General features: G+C 42.7%; 5 protein-coding genes across 7 annotated transcripts; 3 read left to right on the top strand and 2 right to left on the bottom strand.

Moving 5' to 3' along the window:
• Nucleotides 1–4: 4 nt before the first annotated feature.
• On the top strand, nucleotides 5–2,952 carry LOC129581095 (cytosol aminopeptidase-like). The gene is made up of 10 exons (XM_055471983.1): nucleotides 5–369; nucleotides 433–584; nucleotides 857–920; nucleotides 996–1,101; nucleotides 1,191–1,259; nucleotides 1,340–1,754; nucleotides 1,818–1,942; nucleotides 2,017–2,288; nucleotides 2,353–2,596; nucleotides 2,680–2,952. Exons 1-10 carry the CDS (start codon nucleotides 190–192, stop codon nucleotides 2,736–2,738), a joined length of 1,686 nt encoding a protein of 561 aa, XP_055327958.1. The 5' UTR covers nucleotides 5–189; the 3' UTR covers nucleotides 2,739–2,952.
• Nucleotides 2,953–4,502: 1,550 nt separating this feature from the next.
• LOC129580904 (sentrin-specific protease 1-like) lies at nucleotides 4,503–9,111 on the top strand. Of its 3 annotated transcripts, none has more exons than XM_055471659.1 (17): nucleotides 4,503–5,193; nucleotides 5,255–5,331; nucleotides 5,477–5,691; nucleotides 5,878–5,981; nucleotides 6,043–6,175; nucleotides 6,280–6,436; nucleotides 6,563–6,742; nucleotides 6,899–6,952; nucleotides 7,034–7,151; nucleotides 7,219–7,285; nucleotides 7,468–7,552; nucleotides 7,637–7,779; nucleotides 7,889–8,098; nucleotides 8,270–8,349; nucleotides 8,465–8,552; nucleotides 8,618–8,719; nucleotides 8,797–9,111. In XM_055471659.1, exons 1-17 carry the CDS (start codon nucleotides 5,090–5,092, stop codon nucleotides 8,863–8,865), a joined length of 1,986 nt encoding a protein of 661 aa, XP_055327634.1. In that variant the 5' UTR covers nucleotides 4,503–5,089; the 3' UTR covers nucleotides 8,866–9,111. The 3 variants fall into 3 exon arrangements, with proteins under 3 accessions (XP_055327634.1, XP_055327636.1, XP_055327637.1); XM_055471661.1 differs by having other exon boundaries at nucleotides 4,506–5,193; nucleotides 5,477–5,682; XM_055471662.1 differs by lacking the exon at nucleotides 4,503–5,193 and having other exon boundaries at nucleotides 5,793–5,981.
• Nucleotides 9,058–10,833, bottom strand: LOC129580905 (translation initiation factor IF-2-like). The gene is made up of 3 exons (XM_055471663.1): nucleotides 10,497–10,833; nucleotides 10,137–10,331; nucleotides 9,058–10,073 (listed from the first exon to the last, which is right to left on the bottom strand). The coding sequence occupies exons 1-3, from the start codon at nucleotides 10,656–10,658 to the stop codon at nucleotides 9,363–9,365; spliced, it is 1,068 nt and encodes a 355-aa protein (XP_055327638.1). The 5' UTR covers nucleotides 10,659–10,833; the 3' UTR covers nucleotides 9,058–9,362.
• Nucleotides 10,834–10,997: 164 nt separating this feature from the next.
• On the top strand, nucleotides 10,998–12,897 carry LOC129581285 (uncharacterized). The gene is made up of 4 exons (XM_055472270.1): nucleotides 10,998–11,639; nucleotides 11,753–11,822; nucleotides 12,264–12,319; nucleotides 12,394–12,897. Exons 1-4 carry the CDS (start codon nucleotides 11,238–11,240, stop codon nucleotides 12,631–12,633), a joined length of 768 nt encoding a protein of 255 aa, XP_055328245.1. The 5' UTR covers nucleotides 10,998–11,237; the 3' UTR covers nucleotides 12,634–12,897.
• A 410-nt stretch (nucleotides 12,898–13,307) lies between these two features.
• Nucleotides 13,308–16,783, bottom strand: LOC129581097 (uncharacterized). The gene is made up of 8 exons (XM_055471985.1): nucleotides 16,725–16,783; nucleotides 16,615–16,646; nucleotides 15,056–15,471; nucleotides 14,852–14,948; nucleotides 14,062–14,765; nucleotides 13,831–13,924; nucleotides 13,711–13,760; nucleotides 13,308–13,627 (listed from the first exon to the last, which is right to left on the bottom strand). Exons 3-8 carry the CDS (start codon nucleotides 15,410–15,412, stop codon nucleotides 13,586–13,588), a joined length of 1,344 nt encoding a protein of 447 aa, XP_055327960.1. The 5' UTR covers nucleotides 15,413–15,471; nucleotides 16,615–16,646; nucleotides 16,725–16,783; the 3' UTR covers nucleotides 13,308–13,585.
• Nucleotides 16,784–17,488: the final 705 nt, after the last annotated feature.

Raw genomic sequence — 17,488 nt, 5'->3', positions numbered from 1 at the left:
AAAATTCATTTTAATGATCTTTACAAAATTTAGCGATAATTCGCAAAATTATCGTTTGTTGTACAGTAATTTTTTATCTGTGCTTCAGTTATCGCTCGGCCGTTAATTTCTTTTGCCATTGTTTTAGCGCGTAAAAGTCTTATCACATTACAAAACCGTGCGGCATTACAGATTGCTGTATGGTGAACCATGATAATTTTGCGAACTGGCCGCTTTGCGATCAGGCAACAGAAACTGCTAACTGATTTGGTTTCACCGCGGCAACCAAAGCCTTGGCTACAGCCGCTACACCTAGAGAGCAGCTTTTTCATTACGAGTATACGTCTGTTTTCTCGAACTACTGTTAATTTTGTTTCTTATAAAACCCAGGTACGTTGACAATAGTGCAAGTCGTTTGTTCTTTCAAAGAAGGTTGCAATTGCTGAATTGCAGAAAATGACTACACATCGCGGCCTGGTTTTGGGCGTGTATGATCCCATCAAAGAGGATGTCAGTAAATGCGGAGAAGCAGACATCGTCGGGACGCCAGCGTTTCAAGACTTCAACACTAAATTTAAGGGCGCACTAGGCAAAACCCTCATCAAGTAAGTTTGCTTTCAACATTTCTAGGACCTGTAAAACATCACTTCGTGTTAATGGATTGACGTTCAATGGGATCGTGTCTCGTTAGTCGTAGTCGTAGCGTTGATATGCTGATCTTTACTCCGACAGTCCGACTCGTAATCCCACATCAGTAAAATAATGTTAAATAGTCATAAGGTAATACTTGCTGCAATATTGCGCGTAGTTTCTCAAAGTTATACGAAGAGTTTTAGAAGGAAATTTTTAATTTGTGCGTTTCTTTTCATCATTTCAGCACCGGGTATTTCAACGGAAAAATGAAGCGCGGGAAAGTCCGGATTTTCCACGGTGTGGATGACGTGAGTTGTGATTGATTTGTTTAATCTCTTGCTTGAAAAAGAACATTTTTACATTTTTGTTGGTTTCAACTTAAGGCGTACACGACAATCGTGGTGGTCGGTCTGGGGTCGAAACAAGCGGGTGTCAATGAGCTGGAACAGTGGGACGAAGGGCGGGAAAACGTGCGTGTGGCTGCTGCAGGTATTTCTTTTACAGAAAATAGTGTGCTTTCAAGCTGCAAGCAATTTTGCTATCAGTTTTAATAGAAACAATAAAGTTTTACTGTGTAGCCGCCATCCGGCAGCTCCAGGAAATTAGTTGTACGGAAGCTGAACTTGACACCTTCGGCGATGATGAAGGTGCGTTTTGCATGGCAGCCATTCCTGGAATGTCAAAGCAGAATTTCTAATAACAATTCTAACCAAGTTAGTGTTCGTAGCTGCCGCGGAAGGAAGCTTTCTCCAAATGTATTCTTTCGATGAACTAAAGCATCCAGACAAAAGAAAGCAGGCCATAAGCCTGCGACCGCTGGAAAAAAGCCGCAATGGTGAATGGGATTCCGGCGTGTTGCTGGCCGAAGGCCAGAACTATGTTCGCACTCTGATGGAGACGCCTTCCAACCTGAAACTGCCTCCTGTGCTGGCCGAACGAATCGCTAAGGACCTTTCATCTGTTCCTAACCTCACGGTGACTATTCGCGACGAACAGTGGGCCGAGCAGAAGGGTATGGGCGCATTGCTTTCGGTGTCGCACGGATCCAGCGTGCCGGCACGGTTGTTGGAGATTTCCTATAAAGGATGCGGCGGGGATGATTACCATGCCATTGTAGTGGGGAAGGGAATTACGTTTGACACGTAAGACGATATTTTTGAATTTACTTTTCAGATAGGATGTGATATTTATGGTTTGGGTCCTAGTGGTGGGATTTCCTTGAAGCCGGCGGCTAATATGGATTTGATGCGAGGCGATATGGGTGGTGCGGCTTGTACTGCCGGTGCCTTGCTGACGGTTGCCAAGCTGAAGCTTCCCATTAACTTATTGGGTACGCCGTGATTTCATGCTTTGAGACAAATGAGCAATAAAGCCAATTCGATTGTTAAATTTTCTGAATAATAGGGCTGCTACCTATCGCGGAGAACATGCCCGGCTCAACGGCAACGCGTCCCGGCGATGTTGTCCGCGCAATGAATGGGAAAACGATTCAAATTGATAACACGGATGCAGAAGGACGTTTGATATTAGCAGACGCGCTGTGTTACGCCCAAGAATTTAAGAGCAAGTTTATCGTTGATTTGGCCACCTTGACTGGCGCCATCCGCATTGCTCTTGGAGGAGCGGCTGCAGGCGTTTTCACGAATAATACCAAAGCCTGGCAGCTGATGCTGCAGGTTAGTGTGCATTCCGTGTAGTGACTTATGAATGGGATTAAGATTACATGCCTGGTTTTTGCAGTCTTCGATTCGCACAGGTGATCGGGTGTGGCGTATGCCACTATTTAAAACGTATGCTGATAAGATGACTGACTGTCACTTGGCGGATATTAACAACATCGGAGGCGCCGGATTGGGTGGCTCATGTACGGCTGCGGGATTTTTGTCGGAGTTTATAAAGAAAGACACCAAATGGATGCACATGGATATCGCTGGAGTCAGCGAAAACAAAGAGGAAGTGCCGTATTTGCGGAAAGGGTTCACAGGTTCGTGGAATAGATTTCATGCTTTGAGATATACGTATTAGCATGTGGATCGTGATTTGTCAACACGATTTCTTTGGTTGCAGGTCGACCGCTGCGGACCTTGGTGCAGTTCGTGCAACAGTTAGAAAAGGAAACTTTGTGATATACACGCTGGTATACGTTTCTGTTGCTGTACAGCTGATGGCAGCAGAGAGAGGGTGCCACATATTTATTTTGTATTTGAGTTGGAAATAGTGTTTAAATTTTTTTGCTGTTTTCGGTGCGTTTGCCGCACAAGCATACGAATGCATATGTTTAATTATCGTCAGGTTCGTTATACAGCTGTTAGTATCCAAGAAGAAGAACAGGACCGCAGACAGTTTTTTGGTTTTCGGCGTTTACGGATTCATTGTCGTTAGTAAATATCTATAGTAAGTACTACGAATATCTATAGATAAAGTTTCAATGTACTGGATACGAGTACGAAAAGTGTATGATGATCACACATCCATGGTAGTAATTTTTTTGCGGTGGAACATATGGATATCTCTTATATATGAAGTATAGAAGCAGCACATGATCGAAGTGCCTGAACAGTCGTAAGTGCATCATTTTGACTTGGTCAGCAGGAGCTAATAATGTGGTGTTTGGAATTGTTTACTCTCGTCTACGAACGCAAACTTCGAAAACTAATTATGCGGCTAGAGATAAAAATTATATTGAATCGAAGAAGCAAGTATATTGAATTGAATTATACTGCGATAGACTTTTGTTCACGTGTAAGTACTTAGTACAAACTAAATATTGGTTTGGCTGTTTAAGACGGTTTGGCTGTTTAAGATTCGTAACCGGAGCAGTTTCAACGTGCCGTCATATATGTGCAACCTGTTGACATTCAGGGAAACGAATGCCAGATACGAACTTCGCCGGACAGAGCGGATCGATGCCACCGCGCGGCTGTGCATCGGAAAGACAACCCTAAAGATGAGGCTGAAGAAACTGTTTGATAAAATAACGGGAAAAGTATTCACTAAAACTACTAATGGTGTTGTTGAAAAACTACGTGGGGAAGAAGTGTTCAACTGTGGTTCTGTGGATCTGTACTTGGCTATGTTGCAGTCAAATAATCTTCTTTAGGTGTTCAGTATCTCGACCCTTCCGTTATCGGAGTGTTTTGTTTGTGTTGTGTTTTGTTTCTTCTTATTGTTTAACTACCTGACCAGACTAGCGAGTGCCTCAGGGTTTGTCTGCTCTTGAATAAACTGTAAACTGTAACTGTAAATAGTACTAAGTACGTACATGTAATACTTACTTTGAAGTTTGAACTATAAAATATATTTTATTATTGAAGTTCTTACGGTCAGTGTAATTTCAACCATGATGCGAGTAATAACTATTGTACTCGTACTTCTACTTCATACAGGGCGTAGCAGCATATGTTGCGATTTCATTAATTTTACGGAATTTCATTAATTTTACGGAATATTTATTTTGTCATCGTTTGGCTATTGGTCAGAGGAAGTACTCTATGACTACAATAGTGAATGGGTGGTTTCATTATTATTTACTAAATTAATTACTGGATTAATTGGTAATTTTTGAATTCTAGCGGACAACTGGACATTCCCGTGTAAAAGTAAAATCGTACATAGTCCTGATAGAAGTAGTAAACTAGTAATAGTCAATACTACTTTGTAGTATAAACAAAGTGTTTCACCCTACACAGTCGACAGACATTCAAACCAATATAAGTAAAAACAACTGACAATTAAGATGCATTTACGACATTTCGCGAACCTAGCAAACACAGAAACCGACAAAAAGACTACAGAAGCAAGCAGCCAAAATCCACAGGTGCCACACTCTACAGTCTGTACTGCCCGCTGGCACTTATATTATAAACTTTTTGTTAATAACTTTTTGTTTTCCTTGCACAACAGTGACGACAAGCAGCAGGCGGTTGACTGCTGCTATAAAGCATGTATAGAAGTTTAGATAGAGCCTGACGATTCCTCGAGTAATTTATTTTTGCCATTTTTGTGGTATTTGGCCTAATTGTAGAGTTGATTGCATTTTTGTGTGGTAGGAAAATGGTCCACTGGTTAAAAAAAGTTGAAAAGAGTTAACCTGAGAAGGGAGGAAGATGGTTGTCGAGTATTGTCGGGAACTAATTGGGTTTACCCGTTTGACTTGATGACGGCTGCAAACAGTTTGGAAGATACCAACCTTGGTTCGCTTTCCTACGGGAACGTAGGGAAGTATACACACTTTTCCGCCTCGGCAATCCCGCGCTGTACATTGTTGATTGTGATGCCTTCATCTGATTAGTTTTCCTTGGTATTATGATACTAAAATGTTAAAGACTGTCTTCGTTATTTGGAAGTTTTGCCACTGCGGATATGATGCAAACGATTGCGTTCCTCATTGATCTGTGATGCATTTGCGTGGTTCCCCAGAACACCATGACTTGTGGAAATAGCTGAAATAGTCAATGGTTTTTTGAATCTGTTTGTTATGGCGTCGTCATTTTTTAGCAGAATAGGGACATATATTTGTGAGAGTCTGTTTAACAGTAGAAAACGGTCGCGAGAAGACAGGAAGGAACCGCAAGCTAACGGGTAAGAACAAGTTCTTGACTCGACGATGAAGTCTTCGTTGAGCATTCCTTCCTTAATGCAGGAGTTCGTATCATTATCCATATAAAGCAGATGCTCTGAATCCTTACGATTTTCCGGATGAGGAGGACACTATAAGAGGTACGGAGTAGCTGCTAACGAAAATGTCGATTTTGGTTGTTCCTAAACTTTCTTTGTTCTGTGGTTGCGGTTCATTGCTTGTGATACAGGGAAATCACTGCACACGATGCAGCCTCTGCCCGCGTAAAAATTCTTCGGTTTTTAGAAATTCCCGCGAAGAAATTTAAATCAGCGAATTTAGGAATCCTGACGCCTGCCAACAGAATGAACGATAGGAATGGGAAGTCTGATCATTCCGCGGCCACTTCGGCGCGCAATGGTGTTGTGCTGTCCGGAAGAAAGCCGATTTCGTCCATGGGAAGTCGTGAGCCAGCTTCTGCTGGCTCTCGTCGCCACACTTCCAACGCAAAGGTACGTACGGTAGGTGATGCAGATATGCGTAGTTTTCCCTCCGAAAACTGTTAAAGCGATGTCCAAACCCTTTTACTTCGTAATGGCTGATGGGATTTTTACCTTTCTAGGTTTGTTTGGCGCCATTTAGTGCAGTCGAATTGTATCCGCAGAAATCGGATGCACACAAGTTTAGCTGTGGATTTATTGTTGCAGGATTCGCGTTTGAATCCTGATCCCAGCCGACGAATGGCCTTTGGCGCTCCGGAATCTCGATCTATTAGCACGTCCACGCCTTCATTAACTCCAAGGAATGAAAAGTATGCTGGCTTTCTCCAGTTGTGTGGATAAATGCCGATAATACGTCATTTCCGGTTTTAGCACCTCGGATTTGGAATGCGTTGGGTTGTATCCACCAAGAACGGGAAACAAAAAGCCTTTGTTTACGGCTCCGCGAACGAGTCCTCCGTTGTACAGTCGTAATAATTCACAGGCTTGCTCAGATTCCAGCCAGGTGAGTAAATTTGGTTTAATTAAGGCTTTCTCTGACATTCACGGTAGATTTTGAGCTGCCATCAGTTGGTTAATGTGTACGTAATTTCCAGTTATCTTTTTTAGTCTTCTTTCAAAATGCCCAACTTCCGTGATGTAACTGCTAATCAGCCAAAGACGATTGCCGGGTTGCACAAACAGAAGCAGCAAAGTGGTAGCTGTTCCACAACGTTCAAAAAGCCTTTGGAACCGAAGTCTGCACCGAATTCGACATCGTTAAATGGTAAATGCTGACCCCTTTTTCGCTAATGTTTTTTCTCTGATGTCAGTGGCTGATAAAAATTCAGTTTGTAATTTTTAAGATACTACTAATAGGTACAGTATCTATCTTCCACTGTTCTTTTTCCAGGAACCCGGCTTTCGTCCGCATATGGCAGCGATGCATCCTTAAACAGTGCCGGAAGCTCTACTGTTCAAAAGTACTCCAGATCCCAGGAGTCAACAACCGATTTTCTCTGCGATATGAAGAAGCGTCTTGCCAAATCGAAGTCTATTCAAGACATTTCCGGGGCTCCTCTCTCTCAGCGCAGTACGTCACTGAAATTCTGTGTGAATATTGAGCAATACGGGCCAATTAATCGTACCTTGTCTCAGTTTTCAGCAGTATTTTTTTGGCATTTGTCGAATGTTTGGTTTAAGAGATATAAAAAATATTTTATGATAATATATACCTTGGAATTTTCAGGAAGGGATCAAAGTCCGGTTGTTATAACAATAAGTGACGAGCAGTCTGTGCAAGGTACCGTGTTTACGCAATAGATGCTGTCGGTGGGAACAAAATTGAAAAAAGTGTGAACAGGTTTTAATTCTTTACTTTCAGTTTTACCGAAAGCTCAGTTAAAGCCTTTTTTGGACCAGATCAGTAAAATTCGTAAGAAGCGGGATGCAGAACTTCGTCATCTGGCAGAGAACTACCAGAAAAACACCCCCTCGATCCGGTAAACCCACCCGGCGTGCTTTCAGTTTTGTGAAGTGATTTTCCATCTTGGGCGTGATTGTTTACAGTCGTGATGTTAAAAACTACCAGGAATATGAAGACATGGTGCTATCCCGATCACGTCTGTCTACTGAGGTAAATTCCTGGATAATGAACTTTTACATAGCGTTAATGACGACAACGCGAAATTATGAAAGACATTGTTATTACAGTATTATGGAATTACGTCATAAAAGAGTGGATTTGTCTTTCTGTTGCTGCCCGGTTACGGTATTCTAGAAGTAGATCTACGAATCCGTTAATTACTTAATTTTTAGGTGTTCACTCGGAGATTAGAACAATTAACGGAGCGTGTGCAGCAAATAGAAACTTCCACTCCTAGTCATGATATCGATTTTATTGGTAAGTTGCATTTTATCGTTAAGCTTCTTCAGCTGTGTGCCTTTATACCATAATTATACAATTTTTCGGTTTTGCTTTAATTAGAATTATCATATGAAGAGGAAGAGGTGGTGAAGAAAGCTTTCGGTTCCGGTTCGCCGACCGATGTGTTGTCGGATAAATTCCGTCTGCAGGTGACGCGCAAAGATATCGCCACATTGAAGGGTCTTTCGTGGTTGAACGATGAGGTAAAGCAGTAATAAAAGCACCCTAAGAGCTTATGCTTTCTTGACAGTTTTGTTGAAAAACTCTTTGAAATTTCAGTTCAAATTGACCAAGTTTTTGTTCTTTTTATAGGTAGCCAACTTCTATCTGGAAATGATTGTTGATCGAGCACTGCGCCATCCTGAAAAATATCCAAAAGTTTACACATATAATACGTTTTTCTACACAACCCTTGTCAATAAGGCATTCGATGGTGTGAAACGGTGGACGAAGAAAGTGGACATATTCTCCTACGATCTCCTGCTTGTGCCGGTGCATTTAGGCAGTCATTGGTGCTTGGCGGTATGGCGTTGGCGGTCTCTCTTGTGTTGTTTAACATATAGATACTGTAAGCCCGCTGTTGTTTCTCTTGGCAGCTTTGCTGTGATTTTGTTATTATTGTAATAAAAGAGAGATATAGATAAGTATATATGTACATTACGTTTATTAAGATTTTGCTATATCGAATCGTAGGTTATGGACATGCGAGAACGACGGATTAACTACTATGACTCTCTTGGAAAAGCAAATCATGCTTGTGCTGAAAAGTTGTTGTAAGTTACCAGTTGTCTTTATCGTTTTCTTGCGCTCTTATTACAGAAGGTTTTTTGTTTGTGTCTTGCGATTAGAAATTAAAATGTATGCAACTTGCGTTTGGTTTCTTGGCAGAGAGTATCTCCAGAAAGAGAAAAGTGATAAGTTGAAGCAGTCGTTTGATAGACAAGACTGGACGATATGGATGTCTGCGGAAGAGCGGGTAAACTCATTTCTGAATCTACGTATTTGCCATGGTATATGATCGCAGCGTTCTCGTTGTTACAGGCAAAAAAGATTCCACTGCAGAACAATGGCAGTGATTGTGGTGTTTTTATGCTGAAGTTTGCGGATTACATTTCTCGGAGACGCGAAATTAATTTTGATCATGTAAGTCGGTTGGTCTTATTTTCTATAGACTGTCGTCTTTTCATTGTTTTAATTAACATTGATACTATTGATTTCAGACCAATATGCCGTACTTTCGTCGGCGTATATGTTGGGAGATCCTGCAGCAAAAACTCATGGGAACGTGATAGGTTTCACGTGTTGAAAGAAACAAATTTTGTTTATTTTTGTGCGCTAACCAGAATTTTAATTCGTTCGTGGCAAAGATTTACCACCTGGTTTTATGGTTTACTGGAATGCGTTTTTCCTAATGCTGTGTAGAGGCGCAGACGGCAAAGGCGACCAATTTTGGTATTTTTGACTGGGTTACGGTTAGAAAGTTTATTGTAGCCGTCATCAGTGAATAATCCAAAGAAGGGCGAGCGCTAAACGAACGTTTAGAGGTGTTGGATCATTAGTTTAATGAAATCCATGAAAATACAGTAAAAAAGTTCTTCAGTATCAGACTTAGTTACGAAAGGAAAGCATCTGTTTATTAAACTGGATATGCCCTGGTTCCATTAATACAACACGACTCACGTAAAAACAAAACAACATGAATTGCATTTATTAAACAGTATCTTAAAGGGCGTGTAGCGCCATGTACCCGTCAAAGAAGATTCGACGTAACTTTGTGCTGCCGTGTCTACTGTGGCATATTATGCGATCCCCCACCACTACCCGGCATCCCTTGGGAATGTTGTTGATAATATCCCATATCTCCGGCGGCTCCCGGATCCTCTGCGCCGTATCCCATGGACGGAGCAGCAACTGCGCCGGGCGGTGCGGAGGCTCGCCACGGAACGCGCGGTGACGGAACGGCTCCGTACGACGCCGGACTCGGGACACTAGGAGACTGCGAACGCATCGGTCGCGTCTGCCCCATCAGCGGACCGGGACTGGGAGCGGACTGCAGAATGGCCGACAAGGAGGAAGGCTGACCGCTGAACCCCTGGGAGAAGCCCCCCGGCGGTATTTGTCCTCGGTTCATGTACCCCGCACCGGGCTGGCGGTGCTGCGGCCGGTGGTACATGGGAGGCGGGGCGGGCTGCACGTACGGCTGCGGACTGGGGGCGCTGCTGCCGTATAAGCCAGCCGCCCCCGTCGGTTGCGAGGGGAAAGTGGGAGCAGCGGGGGACGGCTGGGGGGCCGCGGAAAGGGGCGGCGCTGGTCGGGGAATTTCTTGCCGTTTAGCCGGGGAATCCGGTGGTTGCGGTGTGGAGACGGGACGCTCTTCGACCGATGTGGAGGGAGGGGGCTCGTTTTTCAAGACGGTTGTCCAGCGGGACAGATTCGTATGGTGACGCCGGATCAGGTGTTCTTTGCGCGCCACGGCTTTTTTCATTTCTGCGATGTACTGCAATGAAGAGACTTAAGTATCAGTTACCGTCTGCCCAAACGTGAATCGCAGAATTTATACCGATTGTAACACTTTTTCGGGATGTTGCTGAGTGTAGATGAGGCGTTTGCGCGCAAAGAACTGGTCTAGATGAGCATGCGCATCGATGAGATCTCGAATGTCTTGGTCGGCATTGTGGCGGACACCCTCCAGCGATTCAGAGGGAGCAAAACTAGGAGATTCGCTAATGTCTCCCAGCACGTTCGCGAAGATGCGCTGCAAAGAAAGAAGAAAGCTGCTGATCATGGCATAAAACGACAAATAGAAGGTGTCTAACTTTGCACCATGCAGTGCGAAGAGCACAATGGACTGAGTAGACCAGCGCATTTCATGTTAATTACTAGGTATACTATTAATAGGAATTATTATCATCATAATAACCTCAGACACTTGGTGAAGGCGTTTGACGAAATCGCTCTTTCTTGAGAACGCCTGATCTGTTTGCGTCGTCTCCATTCCTGCGGGAGCGGAAGTCATGTGAGCAGCAGATTCCGAAGAAAGATGTTGCAGCGGAGGAATTTGTAAACCTTCATTCAATGACATATCTACACTTCTACTTGTTTTCGGAATGGTGAACACACTGCCTGAATAGTTAAACCAACATGAGATAGCTGATATTCAGCTGACAGCTGTTCTCTGAGAACTCCAGAATAAAGTTGAATTTACTAAAAAACCTTAAGTTCCATAATCCTTTAAACGGGCTTTATTCTTGGTGACTTTGTCGCTTGAAAAATTTACTGTACATTTATAAAACTTCACTGCTGTGAGCGGCGAGATGACGTACGGAAGTTTACGAAAGGTACGTACGAAAGTTTACTTGGGCGGTTGCCATATCGACAACGGGCCGTTTTCCGTCGTTCTGAAGTTTGAATCGTTTGCAGTTTTTTGATTTTATAAAAATTATAATTTTTGGTATTTAGTAGAAATTTTTAGAAAAGGGTCTAATATGGATTTATTTTAGAAATTTTTAGAAAAGGGTCTAATATGGATTTATTTACGTAGTCTGTCAGTTGACTATTCGCCTCTAGTATTTTGCAGATAGTTTGATTTTCCGTCCCGAAGAGGATTTTTCGTTTTTTTTGCGGTGCAGTCAGACTCTACTCTGTACTCGTATGCGCTGTGATGCCTCCTAAAAGAAAATCCGCCAGCAACGAAGCGTCGGTATCCGTAGCTGCATCGCCAGCAAGTGGACGAACCAGAAAAACCATCAAGGTTCGCAGTCCTCATAGCCCACAAGAAAGATCGGGTGCCGAGATCCCATCTGCGTCGCCAAAAGAAGATGGCACAGCATCCTCTAGGCCGGCGGTGGATCAGCCGAGCACTACAGATGCAGGCGAGGAGAAGCTGGTGGTTGCCGAAACTGTTGCTTGGCCAGGGAATCGAGGCCATGAGTTATTGGATTTCTCCAGTGAGCTGCCAAAGGAAGTTCTAACCAACCTGGATATCTTGCTTAAACGGCTCGACGATCTGAACCAGTTTGTGGAGAACTGGGTAAAGATCAATGCAGCGGAGAAAGCGAAACATGTAAGTCAGTATGCCCAGTCAGAAACTGCGATGCAGTACGTATTTAACTGGACTGTTGTACTTTCTGGATTTTGTTCTGATCATTGTGTGGGCTTAAGACCAAATTTTTTTAGTTTTCCACCCCACTGGAAGAAGAAAATATGACCTTGTGGATGTTTAATGCCGTGGTGTCTCTGGGCGAAGGTACGTCTTTGCTTAATTTTAGACTTTTAGTGTAGTACTTAAATGCCACTGTTCAAATATTTTAAACACGAAACTATGTATTTCTTGATTTTACGATACTCTTTCGAATTGAAGATCTTAGAGATTTTTTCCATGTCTTGTTTATATGCCATGTAGGTTACATTTTTTCTTTTGAAATCGATGTTTTGAACAATTTTATGATATTTATTCGATCAGTACTTCGCTCCAGACAGCTACAAATTTCAGCATCGGTTATTCCCGTGACATGTGCATTACATGCACCCATACTTGACTTTATTGGCTGATTTATTGTCATATATATGTAGAGCTAATTCGTCCTTATTGTATAATTTGAAAATCGGTATCAGATTCTGTGTTACTGAAACGAATGCATGGGTATTTTGTATCATGTCACGAATACTATAGATATCTGGCTTCTAGTGTACTGCCGGTTAAATGGACTGGATTTGGAAAAGGAGGGCATTAATAAAAGAAAGGTATTTTGGAACAGTTCCTCAGGTTGCTTGACCTCATGTCAGATGACATTACTGTATATTACCGGTTATTCCAGGAATTGCTGGAGCGTTATGCCAGGAAATTTACTGATTTGGAACCGCATGCGAGCCTGTTCGCGCGAACGGAGAGCGGTCCCAGCTCTCGCCTGGATATTCCAGCAGTGCAGCGATTTCTCAAGCCGGCACTTGTTGCGGACGATGGTAACAAGCAGGCTGTGCGTGCAGGCGACACTCCAGGATTAGAGCCCGATTCTTCCTCCACAGTGTCTTCACCGGAACTGAAACCGGCTCCGTGATCGGGGCATTATGAATCGTGTTTCTCCTTGCAGTTGTGTTAGATCTCAGTTATGTAGTGGACTGATATTATACTTAAATAACCACGCTGTAGTACAGCTGGCTTTTCTATGGATATCGTGTGCTTTCTTTTGTGGGGTTCGAGTTTGTGGTGGTGATCTTTTGATTTTTGCTGGCTTGGTTTCAATTGGGCAGTCTTATTTGTAGCGATTTTGAATTTTGCACTGTGAATTAATTTTAAGCAGAAGTGCTATTAAAATTCACCACCGGGAGTAGTTTGTGAACATCCGGAGAAGACTGCTGTTCATTAATCATTCGCAGAGTTATGGCGGTACCAAAGAGAGGGAATGAGAGAGACTGCTACAAAGAGCGTACTTTCACTAACAAAAAAAAATTTTTACCGGTTAATTTAGAAACGTATAATTTATACACACGTTTCGCAGATTTCTGTTTGGTAGTTCCATGTTAGATTAAGTAATTTTATATCGCTGATACGGAATATGACTTCACCAATTGTAGGTCATTAAATTTAAGTTTTGGTGGAAAAGTGGAGAGCCACTGTAGACAGAAAATTTATCATTGTAAGAAAGTTACTACTACTAAAAGAGCCGGAGAGCGTACGTTCGCTACCAAAAAAATCTTTTACTTAATTATTTACTTTTCGCAAATTTGTAGACTCGTCATTTATTTGCTTACACGCACTCAAAGATGGCATAAAGTTTAACTTCAGCAAATAAACAAGAGCTAAACAATGATCCAGACTCATACGTTCACGTAATAACAGTATAGCACCAACCAGATTTTTCAAAAGGAAACAAGAAGTATCACCATGTTCCAAATAAAGAGCAGTGTGCAACGTCAACAAACATAATCAGTGCTGCAAAATCAGCAAATCATATCAACCATGAAGTACCAACACCATCTAATTCACAGAAATGCATCTTGAACATCTTTTCATGCCTTTTCACTTCTCTTTCGCTTACGCATCAACGCATTCTACAAAAACGATTAAGGTTATGAATGATCATAATTCCACTTTGTCATGAGTCCACTCGAAGCATCTTCGAAACCAACCGTACCTGGTGTGTTTCGCAGTAAATCTGATGAGAATCACGAATCATTTTAAGTCCTAAAAGGAGAGAGATGGATGGTTGAAACTTGAAAGCAAGTAACATTTCAGTACGGTCGCGCAGGTTTACCTTGTAACTGAGCGCAGGGATAATGAAACGCTTTCACACACCGAGGCCCCGAACACCCGATAGTGGCACCGCGACGTGCACAAATATCGCACGTCTAAAAACAAAATAAAACTTTCATTCATATTCCATAATCAATCGGTAAGAATCTAGCAAACTGAAATTCCCAAATTTTAACTCGTGGACAACTGACCAAACTAATATTAGCGGACAAGGGAAACATTATATACGTACATTTTTACAATCTTCAAACAATGCCCGCGGCTCCGCAAGTTCGAAACCAATCATACGGAAATTGGACGACCACTCGAGACATCTGGAATGCACATAAACGTATGCCTTATCTTCACCAGGCTTCCGATTCCAGCGCACCTCCGCCGGCACGAGAATCGGTCCAATCAGATCGCCCATCCCCGTCTCACGCTCGGCTGCGGGATCCAAATGGCAGAACGCACACGTCAGTACCGTATCCGTACCCGACATCCCGGTCGGTTTCTCCAGCTTTAGACGATGCCGATTGGTGCCCGTCGGCACCACATGAGCTTCCAGATCGTCCACGATAAAATTGCGAACCGGCATTTGGCCCTGAGTTTCGGGCAGATGATAGGATTTAATATAGGGACCGTCGTAACCAACATCCTCCTTTTTAATCTGCACTTTGCGCTTGGCATCAAATCGACTCTGGATCTTGGAGCGCAGATCGTTCATCTCGGCAGTATACGTGTCCTGCCTTGTGTTGTCACGCTTTTTGGCCCGTTTCCTCTTCACCGGCTTCTTCTTCGCTACAGGCTTCGCAATGGGTTGACGAGACTTTGGAGGGGGGGCTTTTTTGGCCTGCGACGTGCTGGGTTTGGGTACTTTGGGATTGGGAGCGCGAGGTTTCATGAGTTTTAGGGGAATCGGTTTCGGATTATTTGCTGCTGACCCATAAACTGGACCTAAATGAAGCAGCCATTTACAGTTAAGCGGAAATTATGGGATTACACATCAAACTTCATGGGTACGAAATATTAAACACCATTACGTGATCTTGGCTGTCCACTCCCGCTTGTAGAGGCCACCACTTTGATGGTTTTGGGGAGATTAGACGAAGTGTACGCTCGATTTGCACTTGGTCCAGCCTAACGATTAATGAAACGAGAATAGTGAGCAGAAAACCCCAAAATACAAATATTCGCAAGCATTTACAACTTACGAGAACACTTCGGCAAAGTATCGGGACACTAACCTGACGGATTCCATTTTGGTTGCTGTAGACGACGGCCGGGGATTTACTGACGGGGGTCAGTGTAATGACACTGCTCCCCGACGCAGACGAATGCTTCGATCCACTGGACACCATCTTGACGAAATTGGCCCTTCCCGACGTCCCGGACGTGGACGAATGACTGGATGTGTCCAGCAAGATCATCTGGACGGGAGCGTTGCTGCCGGAGCTGGTGGAGGGAGCAGCGATGGTCACGGGAAAGCCGCTGAGAAGCGTCGAACTGCTGGGGAACGACTGGGCCATGCTCATCGTCTGCACGCGGGAATGATTGCCCGACGCTATGACGATGCGGGCAGGATGCGTCGAAGATGAGTCCATCGTCAGCCGATCTGAGTAATCAACGGCAGTCAAATCTCCACCACCTACCAGTAACTTTCCTACGACAGCGAATGCAACATGATGCAGCTTGATAACAATAGCGTACTGCGCATGGTGCGTCTCGAAATAAACACGGTATTTCGAAATTAGACTAAGTAATGCAGTCATCCAAAAACAGTAACTAGCAAGTAAAATCGTTCTGCTGCTGCTATATCATCGAAGCTGTTGCCTTACAATGCCACAGAATGTAATAACTATCGTAGCTTAAAGATAACCGTAAGTATGAAGCATCCAAGAACGAGCAACTCAAACTGGCCCAGATTTTCAGCTGTCCAGTCAACGAAGAACCGCCACCAAGACTAAAGTCCCAAAATTATGGTCGTTCGCGTTCTACAGCGTCTTACTTTGCCTCCAAACGCATATACAAGACCAACACAGCAATTTCTGCGATTCTGATTATTCATCGCATAGAAATACTACCGATTTTGAACAGAAATCGGTGTGTAAGGAAATGCATATCCCGCGTTTACATACAATAGATCTCTCATCGTACCAGCCAGAGGTCCATGGCCCAATAACGAACTAGAACTTCCTGAAATCTTTCGTCGAGCTATTAAAACGATCCTACATATGCTGCTCTGTCACATAAAAACACTCCATGAAACCTGGTCACTTTTGTATTTCGCAAAGTCTTTCAAAATTTTAAAAACATTTGAATCAACTAACGCGATTACACACGCAGTCAAAATTACCAACGATTTGCTTCGACGTGGTGGAGCGCGGCGAATACTGTTTTTTGTCCAGTTCCCCCGCTCAATTACTTTCTGCCCCCCTAAAAAGCCTGCTTCGTTCCGGTCCGCATTAGCAAACGTGCCCAGCAATAAAATCGATGCGTCAATGAAAAATATCACTTCCTGTTTCCTACAGTCTGTAGAGAGAAATCTACTCAGTAGCGCGATCGGTACAAAAAAATGTTTCTGTTACTATTGTAAACAAAGAATCAAGCGACAAAGGTTGCTCTAATCATATTAACACGATATTGCACGTTTTGTTTGCGACCGAGATCTAAGACAATGCGGTACATACTGCGGCGTAGAAGGTGAGACCACAATCACTAGTAGAAGACTAGAAGTGCGTACATACTGGTACAGTGCGTTTTAAAGTCATATGGATAGACAGCAGTCTTGTACACAAGCACTTACCAGAAAAATACGCTAAATCGCAAAAATTTAACTAAAACGTAATGTTCTACACTATGTCAGCGCTTAAAAGTTGAATTCCTTTGAGAACCATATGCCTGAAATGAGAAATCCCACGCAAACGAATGCATAAAGGTGAAAGCGAAATCAAAGGGAATACCGCAATCAGTAAAGTAATAAGTACGGTAACCTGAAAAACCTTACGATTAATAATAAGGATCAAAATCCATCGATCCTTCCAGCTTGTGATTATGGTACGTAGGTGGATCTTCTGAAAGTGATTAGGACTGATTGTAGGCGTGGTTAACCGTTAAGCCAATAAAACAATCAAAATCTTATCTTTGCGATTTATGAATGGGTATCAGTATCCATATTTAAATGATTACTTACTTATATAAGCCATGACCTTCAAAATTGGAGAAAAGCAAATCGCATCGTCGCAGTACCAATCACACAGTTAATATGTTTTATTTATTACCTTATGTTTATTTATTTTACTACACTAGTAAAGAATGAATTATCATTACTAAAATTAATGAAATTGCAATCTTTGCTCATACTCAAGGGTAGAGCGCGGCATTTCTTATTAATATGTACACATACAGAGTAGATGTACAATACTCGTACAGGTGGGCCGTAATATGTCACAATTAATTATAATTATCAACGGTTCCTTTTTTGAAATTTCGATAGAAAACAGTAGTATTAAATGCAACCTAAACCGAATGGTATTTTGATGGCGATTTAAGTACTCAGTGCAGCTTAATTACATATTTTGACCCAGAGAATGCGTACGCAGTATAATAATTATGCAGATTTACATATTTAGCGCTTATTGTTAATATACATAGTACAATAGCTACTGTATCGCGTTCTG

The sequence above is a fragment of the Paramacrobiotus metropolitanus genome, unplaced genomic scaffold, assembly GCF_019649055.1.
Source record: "Paramacrobiotus metropolitanus isolate TYO unplaced genomic scaffold, Prichtersi_v1.0 Parri_scaffold0000005, whole genome shotgun sequence".
Classification (NCBI taxonomy): Eukaryota; Metazoa; Tardigrada; class Eutardigrada; order Parachela; family Macrobiotidae; genus Paramacrobiotus; species Paramacrobiotus metropolitanus.
Note: the sequence above shows the minus strand (reverse complement) of the source record. Positions and strands in the feature narration are given on the sequence as shown.

Bases quoted from the DNA above. Each gene is read 5' to 3' on its own strand.
- LOC129581095 (XM_055471983.1), top strand. From the start codon at position 190: ATGATAATTTTGCGAACTGGCCGCTTTGCGATCAGGCAACAGAAACTG. The intron at 585-856 runs GTAAGTTTGCTT...TCATCATTTCAG, and splicing joins CTAGGCAAAACCCTCATCAA to CACCGGGTATTTCAACGGAA. The intron at 1,260-1,339 runs GTGCGTTTTGCA...TAGTGTTCGTAG, and splicing joins CACCTTCGGCGATGATGAAG to CTGCCGCGGAAGGAAGCTTT.
- LOC129580904 (XM_055471659.1), top strand. From the start codon at position 5,090: ATGGCGTCGTCATTTTTTAGCAGAATAGGGACATATATTTGTGAGAGT. The intron at 5,332-5,476 runs GTACGGAGTAGC...TTCGGTTTTTAG, and splicing joins TGAGGAGGACACTATAAGAG to AAATTCCCGCGAAGAAATTT. The intron at 6,437-6,562 runs GTAAATGCTGAC...TTCTTTTTCCAG, and splicing joins GAATTCGACATCGTTAAATG to GAACCCGGCTTTCGTCCGCA.
- LOC129580905 (XM_055471663.1), bottom strand. From the start codon at position 10,658: ATGTCATTGAATGAAGGTTTACAAATTCCTCCGCTGCAACATCTTTCT. The intron at 10,332-10,496 runs GTTATTATGATG...CTTTCTTTGCAG, and splicing joins GCCTTCACCAAGTGTCTGAG to CGCATCTTCGCGAACGTGCT. The intron at 10,074-10,136 runs GTATAAATTCTG...TCTTCATTGCAG, and splicing joins CCGAAAAAGTGTTACAATCG to TACATCGCAGAAATGAAAAA.
- LOC129581285 (XM_055472270.1), top strand. From the start codon at position 11,238: ATGCCTCCTAAAAGAAAATCCGCCAGCAACGAAGCGTCGGTATCCGTA. The intron at 11,640-11,752 runs GTAAGTCAGTAT...AAATTTTTTTAG, and splicing joins CAGCGGAGAAAGCGAAACAT to TTTTCCACCCCACTGGAAGA. The intron at 12,320-12,393 runs GTATTTTGGAAC...CGGTTATTCCAG, and splicing joins AGGGCATTAATAAAAGAAAG to GAATTGCTGGAGCGTTATGC.
- LOC129581097 (XM_055471985.1), bottom strand. From the start codon at position 15,412: ATGGACTCATCTTCGACGCATCCTGCCCGCATCGTCATAGCGTCGGGC. The intron at 14,766-14,851 runs GTAATGGTGTTT...TGCTTCATTTAG, and splicing joins GAGTGGACAGCCAAGATCAC to GTCCAGTTTATGGGTCAGCA. The intron at 13,628-13,710 runs GTACGGTTGGTT...TCGTTTTTGTAG, and splicing joins TTTACTGCGAAACACACCAG to AATGCGTTGATGCGTAAGCG.